The sequence below is a fragment of the Trachypithecus francoisi genome, unplaced genomic scaffold, assembly GCF_009764315.1.
Source record: "Trachypithecus francoisi isolate TF-2019V2 unplaced genomic scaffold, Tfra_2.0 Lachesis_group4, whole genome shotgun sequence".
NCBI lineage: Eukaryota > Metazoa > Chordata > Mammalia > Primates > Cercopithecidae > Trachypithecus > Trachypithecus francoisi.
This window is the reverse complement of record NW_022681469.1, coordinates 4,813,695-4,828,584: the sequence shown is the minus strand read 5'-3', so window position 1 is coordinate 4,828,584 and position 14,890 is coordinate 4,813,695. Positions and strand designations below refer to the sequence as shown.

General features: G+C 37.2%; 1 protein-coding gene across 5 annotated transcripts in view; it reads left to right on the top strand.

Moving 5' to 3' along the window:
- Positions 1-14,890, top strand: part of DPP6 (dipeptidyl peptidase like 6) — a 1,193,304-nt gene that overhangs the window by 807,548 nt on the left and 370,866 nt on the right. For 4 of the 5 annotated variants that reach the window (XM_033192337.1, XM_033192339.1, XM_033192336.1 and 1 more), the window contains exon 4: positions 14,651-14,745. In XM_033192337.1, the coding sequence (XP_033048228.1) occupies positions 14,651-14,745 (95 nt within the window). Of the gene's footprint in view, positions 1-6,279; positions 6,285-14,650; positions 14,746-14,890 lie in introns of all 5 variants that reach the window. The other variant, XM_033192340.1, reaches the window with a different exon arrangement.

Below are 14,890 nucleotides of genomic sequence, written 5' to 3'. Positions count from 1 at the left end.
TATTATTATACTTTAAGTTCTAGGGTACATGTGCATAACGTGCAGGTTTGTTACATATGTATACTTATGCCATGTTGGTGTGCTGCACCCATCAACTCGTCAGCACCCATCAATTCATCATTTATATCATGTATAACTCCCCAATGCAATCCCTCCCTCCTCCCCCCTCCCCATGATAGCCCCAGTGTGTGATGTTCCCCTTCCCGAGTCCAAGTGATCTCATTGTTCAGTTCCCACCTATGAGTGAGAACATGCGGTGTTTGGTTTCTCTTCTTGTGATAGTTTGCTAAGAATGATGGTTTCCAGCTGCATCCATGTCCCTACAAAGGACGCAAACTCATCCTTTTTATGGCTGCATAGTATTCCATGGTGTATATGTGCCACATTTTCTTAATCCAGTCTGTCACAATGGACATTTGGGTTGATTCCAAGTCTTTGCTATTGTGAATAGTGCCGCAATAAACATACGTGTGCATGTGTCTTTGTAGTAGAGTAATTTATAATCCTTTGGGTATATACCCAGTAGTGGGATGGCTGGGTCATATGGTACATCTAGTTCTAGATCCTTGAGGAATCGCCATACTGTTTTCCATAATGGTTGAACTAGTTTACAATCCCACCAACAGTGTAAAAGTGTTCCTATTTCTCCACATCCTCTCCAGCACCTGTTGTTTCCTGACTTCTTAATGATTGCCATTCTAACTGGTGTGAGATGGTATCTCATTGTGGTTTTGATTTGCATTTCTCTGATGGCGAGTGATGATGAGCATTTTTTCATGTGTCTGTTGGCTGTATGGATGTCTTCTTTTGAGAAATGTCTGTTTATATCCTTTGCCCACTTTTTGATGGGGTTGTTTTTTTCTTGTATATTTGTTTGAGTTCTTTGTAGATTCTGGATATTAGTAGCCCTTTGTCAGATGAGTAGGTTGCAAAAATTTTCTCCCATTCTGTAGGTTCCCTGTTCACTCTGATGGTAGTTTCTTTTGCTGTGCAGAAGCTCTTTAGTTTAATTAGATCCCATTTGTCAATTTTGGCTTTTGCTGCCGTTGCTTTTGGTGTTTTAGACATGAAGTCCTTGCCCATGCCTATGTCCTGAATGGTACTACCTAGATTTTCTTCTAAGGTTTTTATGGTATTAGGTCTCACATTTAAGTCTCTAATCCATCTTGAATTAATCTTCGTATAAGGAGTAAGGAAAGGATCCAGTTTCAGCTTTCTACTTATGGCTAGCCAATTTTCCCAGCACCATTTATTAAATAGGGAATCCTTTCCCCATTTCTTGTTTCTCTCAGGTTTGTCAAAGATCAGATGGCTGTAGATGTGTGGTATTATTTCTGAGGACTCTGTTCTGTTCCATTGGTCTATATCTCTGTTGTGGTACCAGTACCATGCTGTTTTGGTTACTGTAGCCTTGTAGTATAGTTTGAAGTCAGGTAGCGTGACGCCTCCAACTTTGTCCTTTTGACTTAGGATTGTCTTGGCAATGTGGGCTCTTTTTTGGTTCCATATGAACTTTAAAGCAGTTTTTTCCAATTCTGTGAAGAAAGTCATTGGTAGCTTGATGGGGATGGCATTGAATCTATAAATAACCTTGGGCAGTATGGCCATTTTCATGATATTGATTCTTCCTATCCATGAGCATGGTATGTTCTTCCATTTGTTTGTGTCCTCTTTGATTTCACTGAGCAGTGGTTTGTAGTTCTCCTTGAAGAGGTCCTTTACATCCCCTGTAAGCTGGATTCCTAGGTATTTTATTCTCTTTGAAGCAATTGTGAATGGAAGTTCATTCCTGATTTGGCTCTCTGCTTGTCTGTTACTGGTGTATAAGAATGCTTGTGATTTTTGCACATTAATTTTGTATCCTGAGACTTTGCTGTAGTTGCTTATCAGCTTAAAGAGATTTTGGGCTGAGACGATGGGGTTTTCTAAATATACAATCATGTGATCTGCAAACAGGGACAATTTGACTTCTCTTTTCCTAACTGGATACCCTTGATTTCTTTCTCTTGCCTGATTGCCCTAGCCAGAACTTCCAACACTATGTTGAATAGGAGTGGTGAGAGAGGGCATCCCTGTCTTGTGCCAGTTTTCAAAGGGAATTTTTCCAGTTTTTGCCCATTCAGTATGATATTAGCTGTGGGTTTGTCATAAATAGCTCTTATTATTTTGAGGTACGTTCCATCAATACCGAATTTATTGAGCGTTTTTAGCATGAAGGGCTGTTGAATTTTGTCAAAAGCCTTTTCTGCATCTATTGAGATAATCATGTGGTTCTTGTCTTTGGTTCTGTTTATATGCTGGATTACGTTTATTGATTTGCGAATGTTGAACCAGCCTTGCATCCCAGGGATGAAGCCCACTTGATCATGGTGGATAAGCTTTTTGATGTGCTGCTGAATCTGGTTTGCCAGTATTTTATTGAGAATTTTTGCATCAATGTTCATCAGGGATATTGGTCTAAAATTCTCTTTTTTTGTTGTGTCTCTGCCAGGTTTTGGTATCAGGATGATGTTGGCCTCATAAAATGAGTTAGGGAGGATTCCCTCTTTTTCTATTGATTGGAATACTTTCAGAAGGAATGGTGCCAGCTCCTCCTTGTACCTCTGGTAGAATTCAGCTGTGAATCCATCTGGTCCTGGACTTTTTTTGGTGGGTAGGCTATTAATTGTTGCCTCGATTTCAGAGCCTGCTATTGGTCTATTCAGGGATTCAACTTCTTCCTGGTTTAGTCTTGGGAGAGTGTAAGTGTCCAGGAAATTATCCATTTCTTCTAGATTTTCTAGTTGATTTGCATAGAGGCATTTATAGTATTCTCTGATGGTTGTCTGTATTTCTGTGGGGTCAGTGGTGATATCCTCTTTATCATTTTTTATTGCGTCTATTTGATTCCTCTCTCTTTTCTTCTTTATTAGTCTTGCTAGCGTTCTGTCAATTTTGTTGATCTTTTCAAAAAACCAACTCCTGGATTCATTGATTTTTTTGGAGGGTTTTTTGTGTCTCTATCTCCTTCAGTTCTGCTCTGATCTTAGTTATTTCTTGCCTTCTGCTAGCTTTTGAATGTGTTTGCTCTTGCCTCTCTAGTTCTTTTAATTGTGATGTTAGAGTGTCAATTTTAGATCTTCCTGCTTTCTCTTGTGGGCATTTAGTGCTATAAATTTCCCTCTACACACTGCTTTAAATGTGTCCCAGAGATTCTGGTATGTTGTATCTTTGTTCTCATTGTTTCAAAGAACATCTTTATTTCTGCTTTCATTTCGTTATGTACCCAGTAGTCATTCAGGAGCAGGTTGTTCAGTTTCCATGTAGTTGAGCGGTTTTGATTGAGTTTCTTAGTCCTGAGTTCTAGTTTGATTGCACTGTGGTCTGAGAGACAGTTTGTTATAATTTCTGTTCTTTGACATTTGCTGAGGAGTGCTTTACTTCCAATTATGTGGTCAATTTTGGAATAAGTGCCATGTGGTGCTGAGAAGAATGTATATTCTGTTGATTTGGGGTGGAGAGTTCTATAGATGTCTACTAGGTCCGCTTGGTGCAGAGATGAGTTCAATTCCTGGATATCCTTGTTAACTTTCTGTCTCGTTGATCTGTCTAATGTTGACAGTGGAGTGTTGAAGTCTCCCATTATTATTGTATGGGAGTCTAAGTCTCTTAGTAGGTCTCTAAGGACTTGCTTTATGAATCTGGGTGCTCCTGTATTGGTGCATATATATTTAGGAGAGTTAGCTCTTCCTGTTGAATTGATCCCTTTACCATTATGTAATGGCCTTCTTTGTCTCTTTTGATCTTTGATGGCTTAAAGTCTGTTTTATCAGAGACTAGGATTGCAACCCCTGCTTTTTTTTGTTCTCCATTTGCTTGGTAGATCTTCCTCCATCCCTTTATTTTGAGCCTATGTATGTCTCTGCATGTGAGATGGGTCACCTGAATACAGCAGACTGATGGGTCTTGATTCTTTATCCAGTTTGCCAGTCTGTGTCTTTTAATTGGAGCATTTAGTCCATTTACATTTTAGGTTAATATTGTTATGTGTGAACTTGATCCTGTCATTATGATATTAACTGGTTATTTTGCTCGTTAGTTGATGCAGTTTCTTCCTAGCCTCGATGGTCTTTACATTTTGGCATGTTTTTGCAATGGCTGGTACCGATTGTTCCTTTCCATGTTTAGGGCTTCCTTCAGGGTCTCTTGTAAGGCAGGCCTGGTGGTGACAAAATATCTAAGCATTTGCTTATCTGTAAAGGATTTTATTTCTCCTTCACTTATGAAACTTAGTTTGGCTGGATATGAAATTCTGGGTTGAAAATTCTTTTCTTTAAGAACGTTGAATATTGGCCCCCACTCTCTTCTGGCTTGTAGAGTTTCTGCCAAGAGATCTACTGTTAGTCTGATAGGCTTCCCTTTGTGGGTAACCCGACCTTTCTCTCTGGCTGCCCTTAAGATTTTTTCCTTCATTTCAACTTTGGTGAATCTGGCAATTATGTGTCTTGGAGTTGCTCTTCTGGAGGAGTATCTTTGTGGCGTTCTCGGTATTTCCTGAATTTGAATGTTGGCCTGCCCTACTAGGTTGGGGAAGTTCTCCTGGATGATATCCTGAAGAGTGTTTTCCAAGTTGGTTCCATTTTCCCCCTCACTTTCAGGCACCCCAATCAGACGTAGATTTGGTCTTTTTACATAATGCCATACTTCTTGCAGGCTTTGTTCATTTCTTTTTCTTCTTTTTTCTTTTGGTTTCTCTTCTCGCTTCATTTCATTCATTTGACCCTCAATCGCTGATACTCTTTCTTCCAGTTGATCGAGTCGGTTACTAAAGCTTGTGCATTTGTCACGTATTTCTCGTGTCATGGTTTTCATCTCTGTCATTTCGTTTATGATCTTCTGTGCATTAATTAGTCTAGCTGTCAATTCTTCCACTCTTTTTTCAAGATTTTTAGTTTCTTTGCGCTGGGTACGTAATTCCTCCTTTAGCTCTGAGAAGTTTGATGGACTGAAGCCTTCTTCTCTCATCTCGTCAAAGTCATTCTCTGACCAGCTGTGATCCGTTGCTGGCGATGGGCTGCGCTCCTTTGCAGGGGGAGATGCGCTCTTATTTTTTGAATTTCCAGCTTTTCTGCCCTGCTTCTTCCCCATCTTTGTGGTTTTATCTGTCTCTGGTCTTTGATGATGGTGACGTACTGATGGGGTTTTGGTATAGGTGTCCTTCCTGTTTGATAGTTTTCCGTCTGACAGTCAGAAGGACTGTCTGTTGGTCTGTTGGAGATTGCTTGAGGTCCACTCCAGACCCTGTTTGCCTGGGTATCAGCAGCAGAGGTTGCCGAAGATAGAATATTGCTGAACAGCGAGTGTACCTGTCTGATTCTTCCTTTGGAAGTTTCCTGTCAGGGGTGACTCCACCCTGTGAGGTGTGGGGTGTCAGACTGCCCCTTCTGGGGGATGACTCCCATCTAGGCTACTCAGGGGTCAGGGACCCACCTGAGCAGGCAGTCTGTCCGTTCTCAGATCTCAACCTCCGCGTTGGGAGATCCACAGCTCTCCCCAAAGCTGTCAGACAGAGTCGTTCGCGTCTGCACCGGCCCCCTGCTTCCCCTATTGGACTTCAGCTGTGCGCTGTCCCCAGAGGTGGAGTCTACAGAGACAGGCAGGCTTCCTTGAGCTGCTGTGAGCTCCACCCAGTTCGAGCTTCCCAGCGGCTTTGTTTACCTACTTAAGCCTCAGCAATGGCGGGCACCCCTCCCCCAGCCTCGCTGCTGCCTTGCGGATAGATCACCGCAGACTGCTGTGTTAGCAGTGAGGGAGGCTCCGTGGGCATGGGACCCTCCCGGCCAGGTGTGGGATATATTCTCCTGGTGTGCCTGTTTCCTTAAAGCGCAGTATTGGGGTGGGAGTTACCCGATTTTCCAGGTGTTGTGTGTCTCAATTCCCCTGGCTAGGAAAACGGATTTCCTTTCCCCTTGCGCTTCCAGGTGAGGCGATGCCTTGCCCTGCTTCAGCTCTGGCTGGTCAGGCTGCAGCAGCTGACCAGCACCGATTGTCCGGCACTCCCTAGTGAGATGATCCTCAGTTGAAAATGCAGAAATCACCGGTCTTCTGTGTCGCTCGCGCTGGGAGTTGGAGACTGGAGCTAATTTTAATTTCTTTATAAACAATATTGTGTCATAAACTAAAACTATAACATTGTCTTCTGTAATATGTAAAGTATGTTGATGTAATACATATAACAACTGTAATTGCATGGGAGTGGACATGGACCTGAAAGCTTAGCAGGTTTCTATAGTTTGTAAGAAGTGGTACATTGTTAACTGCTTTTGGACTTTGGAAATTTAATGGTATATAACTTCTAAGACAACCGTAAAAAAAGCTAATGCAAAGAAATCAACTAAAATAGGAAAATTAAAATTCTCAAGATATTTAAACAATAAAATGAAAGCCAAATTATGAGAGAGAAACAAGACGGAGGAGACACTTAGAAACAAACAAACAAATGATAAACCCAACCCAGCCATATACGTGGTTTTCTTACATGTGCATACGGTATATTTAAAGGGTAGACTATATTATTGTCCATAAAAATAATGTAATAGTCTTCAAAAGACTGAAATATCTACAAAGTAGTCTTTGATCCGGTGGATTTAAATTTTAAAAATCTGTAACAATAAGATGGTCAGATAAACTTTAAATATTTGGAAATTAACAGATTTCAAAATACCTAGTGGGTGTATGAGACACTACAGGGAAAATTAGAAACAATTTGAACTGAATAATAATGTAATTGGGCATATCAAAATTTGTGAGACATCATTAATGCTATATATACAGGAAAAAATTTAGCTTTAATAGTTTAATTAGCAAGGAAAAAATATTAAACCAAACACCTAGGCTTTCATCTTAACAAGATAGAAGAAAAGAAATAAATTAAAACTGAAGCAAGCAGAAGGAAGGAATAACAAAGAAAAGAAAATAACTTTCTGAAGTAGAATACAGAAATAATACACATGATAATGCCAAGAGCTTGTTCTTTGAAAGGTCAATAAAATTGATAAATATCCAGTTTGGTCAAGAAAAAAAGAAGATACAAATGACCAATTCAGGAAATAAAGTAGGGAGATAAATGCAGATACTTCTATCCTACTAAAGCATAACCTGTTATCTTACTAAAAAGATAATACACTATTAATTAAAACAAAATGCATATTTTTAAAATTAATAAATATTTTTAAATAAATAATTTATATTTAAAATAAAACTCAATTTATACTGATGGGGTTCAGGATATACTACCACAAAATATGGCACCTTGGCAGTGGAGGAAATAGCAGAAACAGAAAGGTCTCTCTGCCCTTCCTCCACGCTTCTCCCCTAAAGCAGGCCATGCAAGAATCCTCTGAGTTTCTTCTGAAGCAGGTTACAAGACTTTCATTCTAGAAGTGTCCTTCTTGTACTCAGAAGAAAGGAATTTCCTTATTTCACAAGACACAGGGACACAAAGAAGAATGTCAACCAACAGGCCTTGCTAAATTCCCCATTTATTACCATTAGATCACATCACCTTTCTCCAATTGTACTTCTCCATAACTGTCCACCAGTCTTCAAACCGAAGCATAAAAATACACAGGTTTCCTTTTTTCTTTGGATGTTCCTTTGTGAAGTTTCCCATGTCACATAAAACCTATGTTAAATAAATGTGTATGCTTTTCTCGTGTTGATATGTCTTTTGTTGTAGGTGCCTTAGCCATGACCCTGACAATGGGTGAGAAAAGATCCTTTCTCTCCTACAATACCAATAAATTTTACAAGCTAGATGACATGGACAAATCATCAAATGACTCCTATTTTCAACACCAACCTCAGAAGAAATAGGAAACTGAAGCAGCTCTATTTCAGTTAAAGAACTTGCATCTGTAATTTAAAGGCTTTGTACAAAGAAAACTTCATGCCCATTTGGCTTCATTAATTAATTCTATCAAATATTTAAGGCAAATGAAATGAAATATAATAATAATGAAATTATATAATATAATAATAATGAAAATTTGACATAAACTTTTTCAGAAAATAGAATAAAATGGAACACTTCCCAACTTATTTTATGAAGCAGTAATACTCTCACTCTAAAACCAGATAAAGAAATCACAAGAAAAAAAGAATTAAGACCAATATCCTTCATGATCATGAGGCAAAAAGCCTGGCAAAATATTAACATATAAAAATCAACAATAGGCCTGGCATGGTGCCTCACACCTATAATTCGAGCACTTTGAGAGGCTGAGGCAGAAGAATTGCTTGAGCCCAGGGCTTTGAGACCAGCCTGAATAACAAACTGAGACTCAATCTCTACACAAATTTGAAAAATTAACCAGGCATGGTGGTTTGTGCCTGTGGTCCCAGCTATTTGGGAGGCTGAGTGGGGAGGATTTCTTGGGCCCAGGAGGTCATGGGCACAGTAAGCCATGATCTTGCCACTGCACTTCAGCCTAAGTAACAGAGCAAGACCTTGTCTCAAAAAAAAAAAAAAAAAAAAAATCAATAATATGTAAAACATGGTAATACATCATGACCAATGGGATTATCTTAGGAATGCAAAGTTGGTTTAACATCTGAAAATCATTGAACATAGCTTACTATATTAATGACAATAAAAGAGAAACCTCATAAAATAATTGCAATAGCTGCACAAAAAGAATTTTATAATAATCAACGTTTTATGATAAAGTCTTTCAACATCGTAGGAACAGAAGGGAATTTTCTCAGACTTATTAAGGTCATTTATGAAAAAAAAGTACACCTAAGTTATACTCAATGGTGAAAAGTTCAATGCTTTCTGCCTAACATTGGGAACAATGAAAAGATGTTTTCTAACACTGGTTTTATTTAGCATTGTAATAAAGGTCCTGGTGGGTGCAATAAAGCCAAAAAATAAATAAAAGGTATACAGATTTGAAAGGAAAGAGTAGACCTGTCCTTATTTGCATAACATGATTGTGTATGTTAAAACCCTAAGAAGTATATATTTTTTTCTTTTTTTTGAGATTGAGTCTCACTCTGTCGTCCAGGCTGGAGTGCAGTGCAGTAATCTCGGCTCACTGCAAACTCTGCCTCCTAGGTTCATGATATTCTCTCGCCTCAGCCTCCTGAGTAGCTGGGACTACAGGCGCCCACCACCATGCCTGGCCAAGAAGTATATTTTTTAAGTGAACTAAAACTAAAAAGTGCATTGAATAGAGTTGCAGGACACAAAATCAAAAGACAAAATTAATTTTATTTTTATACATTAAAAACTAACAAATAATGAAATTATATAGTAATACCATTTATAATAATGAAAAAATATTGGAAAATTTTGGGATTAAATTATTAAGAAGAAATTCAAAATCTGTACATGAAAACTACTAAACTTCCAAAATGAAACTAAAAGATGTAAATAAGTAGAGATATATACTGTGTTCTTGGACTGGAATAAGCAATATTTTTAAGATGACTGTTCTCAAATTGAACTATAGATTCAATGTAATACCAATCCTAATTCCAAATGCTTGTTTGATAAAATCAACAAGATAATTTAAAAAATTATATTGAAATACAAAGGACCTAAACTATCCAACACAATTTTGAAAAAGTAAAACAAAGTTTGAGGTCTTATACTACTTGATTTCAAGACTTACTCTAAAGTTCCAGTAATCAGCACATTGTGGCATTGGCATTAAGAATAGACACAGATAAATGGAATGGGATAGAAAGTCCAGAAAAATAAATCTACACATATATTTTCAATTCATTTTTGACAAAAAAAAAAAAAAAGCAGAAGTAATTCAGTGGGAAAAAGACAATCTTTTCAACAACATACCTGAATAACAAATGAGTTGTGTGACTGAAAAGAAAGGAACATTGCTGCTTGTCACATATACTGTCTAAAAGATAAATAAAATTTGATTGTAGACCCTAAATAAAAGAGCTAAAATTATTAGAGTTCTAAAAGAAAACATGAAATAAAATCTTTGTAACATTGAGGTAAGCAAAAATTTCTCAGGATACTAAAAACATGAATCATAAAAGAAAAATACAAAAAAAGAGATTTCATTCACTTTAGAAATAGTTTTTTATTATTATACTTTAAATTCTGGGGTACGTGTGCAGAATGTGCAGTCTTGTTACATAGGTATAAGGTATGCACATGCCATGGTGGTTTGCTGCACCCATCAACCCGTCACCTACATTAGGTATTTCTCCTAATGCTATCCCTCTCCTAGCCCCCCACCCCTGACAGGCCCTGGTGTTTAAAACATTAATTGGGAGAATAATAAGGAAAGCCACACCCTGGTAAAGAATTTTAAAAACTACATTTCAGACAAAGACTCATATCCAGAATGTTTAAAGGACTCAGTAATAAATTGTAAAAAAGAAAAAAAAAAAAATTGGACAAAATTTTTGAAGATACTTTGCAAAAAACCTGCAAATGACCCATAATCACATGAAAAGATGTTCATTATTACTATTTATCATTGAGATACCACTACACACCTGCTAGAGTGGCTAATGTTTAAAAGACTGATTTTGCCAACTGATAGCGAAAAAATGGTGTGCATGTGACTCTTACACAATTGATGGTAGAAACAGTTTCCCATAAAGTTAAGTGCAAACATATACCATATGACCCAACAATATAATAGCTACAACCTGGCAGCAGTCTAAATTCTCACCAATGCATGAATTTGAATGCATAAAAATTGAGGTCTATCAGCCCTCTAGACTACTCTTCTGCAGTATAATGGAATGAAACATTAATACATGGAATAACATGGATAAATCTCAAAATCATTATGATGAGTGAAAGGAGAGAAACACAAAAGACTGTGTAATGTGTGATTCTGTTTGTAAGAAATTCTAGGAGAGGCAAACCTAGCTAATGAACACAACAGATCACTTGTTGCCTGGGGCTACTGATGAAATAGATGATCCACAATAAAGGGGCATAGAGGTCTTTCACATCCTTTGTGGATTCATTTCTAGATAGGTTATGTTTTGTGTTATTTTTGTCAATGGATAAATATAAAAACTCATGGAAAGATGCTAAAAAAAAAAAGCTAAATAAACAGAAAGGCAGACAAAGTACACAGAAGGAAGACTCAGTGTTGTAAAGGTGTCCAATTTCCTCCAAATGGAACTTTCAACTGAATGAAATTTCAGTCAGTTTCCCGGGAGAATTCTTTACTAGTTTAGTAGGCTGAATGTAGCACATATAATAAACAGCAAAATCCTAAGGAACATCAAACCCTTCGTGAAGGAAAATCATATGGGAAAACTTCCAGATAGCAAGATGTGCTACAAAGGTACATAATTTCACAGTGTAGTATCCATGCAGGAATGAGCCAACTCATCAGTGAACACATAAGAAAGTCCCATATGACCCAAGACTGCAGATATTGTTGCTGAAATATTATTGATGACATCACATGTTACAGAGCGAATAATGACCTTCTCAAATTGTACTGGAACAAATAGCTATAGATATAAACATAGAAAATTAGATTCCTACCTCACACCATACATTCATGTCATTTTCTAGTGAATTAAGCCTTTATTTTTTAAAGGAAAAGTAAAAAATGTTTCAGAAAAAATATAGGAGAATATTACTATGACCTTGTAATGGGAAAGTATTTATTATTTATGTCATATCAAACACAAAGGGTAAACATTTTTTACTACATTAGTAATTTCTGTTTATAAAAATATTTTATATATAAAATGAAAACCACAACTAATAAAATGCACTTTCAACACATAAAACTAATGAATATTTCATATGGGATGTATAAAAATCTCTTATAAATCAATTAGATAAAAACATTCCAACAGAAAAAAGTAGGCAAAATAAATAAACCAATGAATTTTATAAAATAAGACAAAAATAGTAAATAAGCACATGAAGAGACTTTTAAAGTGATTAACACTCTGATGATGCAAAATAAAATCAGAGATACCATTTTTTGCACCCACTGTATTGGAAGATAGTAAGAAGTTTGAAAATAGCAAGTTTTAGAGAGGAGGTGAGTTATGAAAACTCATTCACTATTGGTGCCTATTAAAGTGCCATAACCACTTTTGAAAATAACTTGCAAGGTTAAGAATTTCCATAACCCAGGCGAAACCCTGTCTCTACTGAAAATACAAAAACTAGCTCAGCATGGTGGTGCAAGCCTGTAATCCCAACTACTGGGAAGGCTGAGGCGAGAGAATCACTTGAACCCGGGAGGCAGAGGTTGCAGTGAGCCGAGATCGTGCCATTGCACTCCAGCCTGGGCAACAAGAGTGGAACTCCGTCAAAAAAAAAAAAAGAAAAAAGAAAAGAAAGGAAAGGAGAGGAGAGGAGAAGCAAAAGCCTTGTACATTTGTACCAAAAGATGTAAAGAAGAATATTCCTAGTAGAATGATTTGTAATAGCGATTAAACTAGGAATGACTGGTAGCCATTGTAATATACACTTGAGTCGTGTACATCAGTAAGAACTAAGAGCCAAGACAGTATGAACTATTATATTCACCTTAGAAATATGATATAATATAAATTACTGAGGAACACAGTAAATATCACCTTATTAAGCTCAAATGCAAAGAAAACTAAACAACATAGTATGTAAAGATACATAAACATGTGATAGAACTGTTAAAAGTACTGGAATGATAAAATTCAGGAGAAAGAAAAGCAATCATATGTTCTAATTCTGAAATGGTCTCATTGGTTTCCATTGAAATAAGCAGGTTTTATGTACCTCAAATGTAGTATGGCATAACCTTTTTTATGTATGTATTTATTTTATTTTAAGTTCCGGGATACATGTGCGGGATGTGCAGGTTTGTAACATAGGTAAACGTGTGCATGGTGGTTTGCTGCACCTATCAACTCATCACCTAGGTATTAAGCCCTGCATGCATTAGCTATTTCCTGATGTTCTCCCTCCTTCTGCCCCCCTGCAACAGGCCCCAGTGTATGTTGTTCCCTTCTCTGTGTTCTCATTGTTCAGCTCCCCACTGCACACTCTTAAACAATCATTATGTTTCACTGTGATCAGTAATGTGGGGGTGGGGTAAAAGCAGAGAACTTGGAACTCCTGAGCGGGGGTCAAAGGCAGTAAATCCTCATCCACTGAAGGCAAAGTTGATATTTAGAAAGTCATTCAAAGTAAAAGCTAGTGAACAAAGGGAGATAAGGTGACAATCAAATTAAGTAGTAACCTTTTTTGCAACTTATATAACTAACAAGCTTAAGTGCTTTCTAAAAAAAATTCTAAAATTTGCTATATGAGGGTAACTTCACTGAAATGATTGCAGAGGCTTCCATGTGAGTGCTTGTAATGGGAGAGCTCATTCGATAGATGCACCTTGGTGTGTTTGCTTAAGAAACAGAAAAATTGACTCATTTGATTTGTTCATGAAAGTATTACCAGGAAAATAAATGAAAACAATTTCACCTAAACATCTGTTAACTTTAGTACTGAATCTTTGGATGTAATTTACATAATTCGTAACATTGATCTCGGTCCATGTTGATGATGAAATTTTCATTATAGTGATAGACTTTCATTTTCCTCATAAAATCTACACGTACTTAAATTATAACAACTCTGCTTTTGAATTAATCCAGTCTGCATCATGTTTTTCAGTCATCAACTATTATATGTGAAATGCCTTTACCATCAAACTGGCTCAAGGTTACTGCCTTCACTCAGAAAGATAGTGTTTTCCTTCTCCCCACTGTGGTCCCTGCCTCTCAACCTATAACCCTACATTTCAGGAAGTAATTTTCCCATATGAAATTTTCTTACTGTCTTCTAAGGTAGTGGCTGCAAAATGGTACCTATCTCTGATTTTATTTTGCATCATCAGAGTGTTAATGACTTTAAGAGTCTATTCATGTGCTTACTTACTATTTTTGTTTTATAACATTTCTTGGTGTATTTATTTTGCCTATTTTTTTTTCTCTTGGAGTGTTTTTATCTCATTGATTTTGGGGAGTATATCAGAAATATACCCTTTCATTCATAGGAGATATATATGTACATGTCCATATGCACACTATTTTGAGTAAGCGTTTTTCCTAATTTTCTAAATTTAAAATCTTGGTTGTTCATATACAAGAGGCCAGACTCAGCATCTATGAGATGTTTAGATTCAAAGGTATTCACGGCAGCGAAGCAGCTAACTCCTCCAAGCAAGAGCACCTAGGGGAGCTCGTGGAGCAGATGAAAGCACATTTTGCAGGATGTGGTTATGGGCTGCAGGCATTCTGCATACAGATTTACTCCAGAGTTGGATATAGGAAATTAGTCCGTTACTAGCAGTTGTCTTTGGCCTCTTGGAATAGCTGCTTTCTTAATCTGCTCTTTGTGTCCTGCCCAAGAACATTCTAACTGTTCCAAAGGTTTTCTGTGTGTGCGCGCCTGTGCTTTCTATGTCAGTGTGTGAAGTAGGAGAGAAGCATCACGTGAGGTTGGATTAAGAAAATGTAGGTGTATTGTACCATATTGAAAGGGCCCTTTGATGAGTGGGAGCCTATCTTTTTTTTTCAAAACTAGTGATTTTACTTTACATAAGCATTTGTCAAAAGCTGAGGGAGGTTCTTTGATGTTTCACGTGGTTTTTTTCTACTTCCTCTCTTACAGATACAGAATTCATCTACAGAGAACAGAAAGGAACAGTGCGACTGTGGAATGTTGAAACAAATACTTCTACTGTCTTAATAGAAGGCAAAAAAATTGTAAGTACTCTCTTTAATGACCAGGATAATTTCGGTTTTTCTTCCTGCAAGTCAATAAAGCAGAAAATGACTTTTGGTTTCAACTTTTCGCATAGCTAAGGAGAAGCAATAAACTTGTAATACTACAGGCTGAGCAACCAAAGAT